The 1,864-nt window shown below is 34.3% G+C and overlaps 1 protein-coding gene across 1 annotated transcript; it reads right to left on the reverse strand.

Annotated features, from left to right (window-relative positions):
- Window positions 1–422: 422 nt before the first annotated feature.
- On the reverse strand, window positions 423–1,513 carry LOC133801094 (putative germin-like protein 2-1). The gene is made up of 2 exons (XM_062239239.1): window positions 1,379–1,513; window positions 423–1,177 (listed from the first exon to the last, which is right to left on the reverse strand). The coding sequence occupies exons 1-2, from the start codon at window positions 1,491–1,493 to the stop codon at window positions 642–644; spliced, it is 651 nt and encodes a 216-aa protein (XP_062095223.1). The 5' UTR covers window positions 1,494–1,513; the 3' UTR covers window positions 423–641.
- Window positions 1,514–1,864: the final 351 nt, after the last annotated feature.

Genomic DNA, 1,864 nt, shown 5'->3' on the forward strand with positions numbered 1-1,864 from the left:
GTAATGAACTATATTTTTCATATATTTTTTAAAATTTTAGTGCATTTTTGTAAATTTCTCTAAAATTTATAAAATTAAGGATTCAAAACTTATATTTTGTCAGAGTCAACCTCGTCATTAGGTCCTGATCAAATTTCATTTTTTTTTTTGTTTATATAAAAGGAGTAATTGATAAAAAATGACATCTTTTTTAAGTTATTTTGAAGTCTGACCTACTTTGATAATTTTTTATAAAATAGTATCTGTCTAAAATTTCGACCATTTGTCAAAAAAATTCGAGCAGTTATCTGAGGTGTCAAGGACCATTTTGCAAAAAAATTATTAAATTTAAGCCAGAATGCAAAATTACTTCAAAAAAATAAATACATTTTGGCAAGGAATATGCATTTACCGATTCTAAGTCTAAAATACAAAGGAAACAACTTAAAATTTGCCATCTTTCACAAGAAATAAACCAAACAAATTAACAAGAGGAAATGCAATAGCAAATTGATGGCTATGTTAAATTAAAAGAAAACACACATGATCTCGAACATCTTAAACATCAAATGGATACACAATAATTTCTGCATGTACTGATTTCAACCTCTTAGAATCTAAAAGTGATGATGCCAAACGAGCCCTATGTGGCTATGTTCCATTTAAAACTTAGATTGAAGATTTAAAACCACGCTCTTGTCCAGTTGGAAAGCCTTGGCAAGAATATCAGCCGGGAGGTCAGGCTTTGATCCAAACACTGCATTGGCAATGGTAATAACCCCAGCATTTTGGCTACTCAGAGCTGCAATGGCTATTGTATTGCCATAAGCAACGTTTCTCTGGAAATGAATGAGCCCAACTGGGAACACAAACACATCACCCTTTTGAAGAATTTTTGTAATGAGACGGTTGTCCGGGTTAGATGTGACAAAGCCCACTTCTAGGCTGCCTTCTATAACAGTCAAAATCTCACTACCTCTAGGATGTGTGTGTGGTGGGTTGAGTCCCATTGGGGCATAGTCAATTCGAGCTAGGGAAATTCCAAGTGTGTTGAGGCCTGGAATTTGGGTTACACCAACTGGAGTCACTCTAGAACCAACTGCGTTTGATGTGTTTCCTGGTTTCTGAAGCCCACTGAAGAAGAAGTCTTGGGCCTGGGCCATCTTTGGATCCTTGCATGCAAACCCATTCACTGGAACTGCCATGATTGATTTATTAGTGAATAAACGCAAGAAAAATGAGAGGACGTAGATTCTTTATATCACGATGACAATACAGGATACAAGAAAAACTTAAATATATTTACAATATATTAATTGCCTTTTTATTATTACAGATTAGACTAAATGTGGAACCAAAATTTGGTAGGGAATTTCAAATGCTTTAATTATATATGTACCTGGAGAGTTAGAGTCCGCAACGCAGAAATCCTGAAGAGAGCTAGGGTCAGATGCCAAGGCAATGGAAGAAACAATGGCAAACAATGCTAACAATAGCAACACTCGAGAGCCCATTTGGTGAGATATTTCAATTGTATATATATATTTTTGTCACTAATCTTGGTAGAGTAGAGAACTAAATGTATATGTATATTGTTATAAATTGTTTTTGAGGTGTGAATGAGAACCAAATCGAGCTGGTTTTATAGAGAGAATATGAGAGACACAATGAAGATTAAGAGTTGAATAAGTAGTCTAGTCTTCGTCAAATTAAGACATTGAACAGTGTACGTGTGCAACACAAAAATTTGAGAATTTTCCTCGGTAGGTTGCTCGCCGGCCATGCATAATTAAGTGAATATATTCCTTAGGTACAAGATAATGCCAAGTCAAAGTGGATAACTACACATATTATATATGTATAATATTACTTAAATATTGTTTCG

The sequence above is a fragment of the Humulus lupulus genome, chromosome 9 (assembly GCF_963169125.1).
Source record: "Humulus lupulus chromosome 9, drHumLupu1.1, whole genome shotgun sequence".
NCBI classification, from domain to species: domain Eukaryota; kingdom Viridiplantae; phylum Streptophyta; class Magnoliopsida; order Rosales; family Cannabaceae; genus Humulus; species Humulus lupulus.

Bases quoted from the DNA above. Each gene is read 5' to 3' on its own strand.
- LOC133801094 (XM_062239239.1), bottom strand. From the start codon at position 1,493: ATGGGCTCTCGAGTGTTGCTATTGTTAGCATTGTTTGCCATTGTTTCT. The intron at 1,178-1,378 runs GTACATATATAA...CAATCATGGCAG, and splicing joins TGCGGACTCTAACTCTCCAG to TTCCAGTGAATGGGTTTGCA.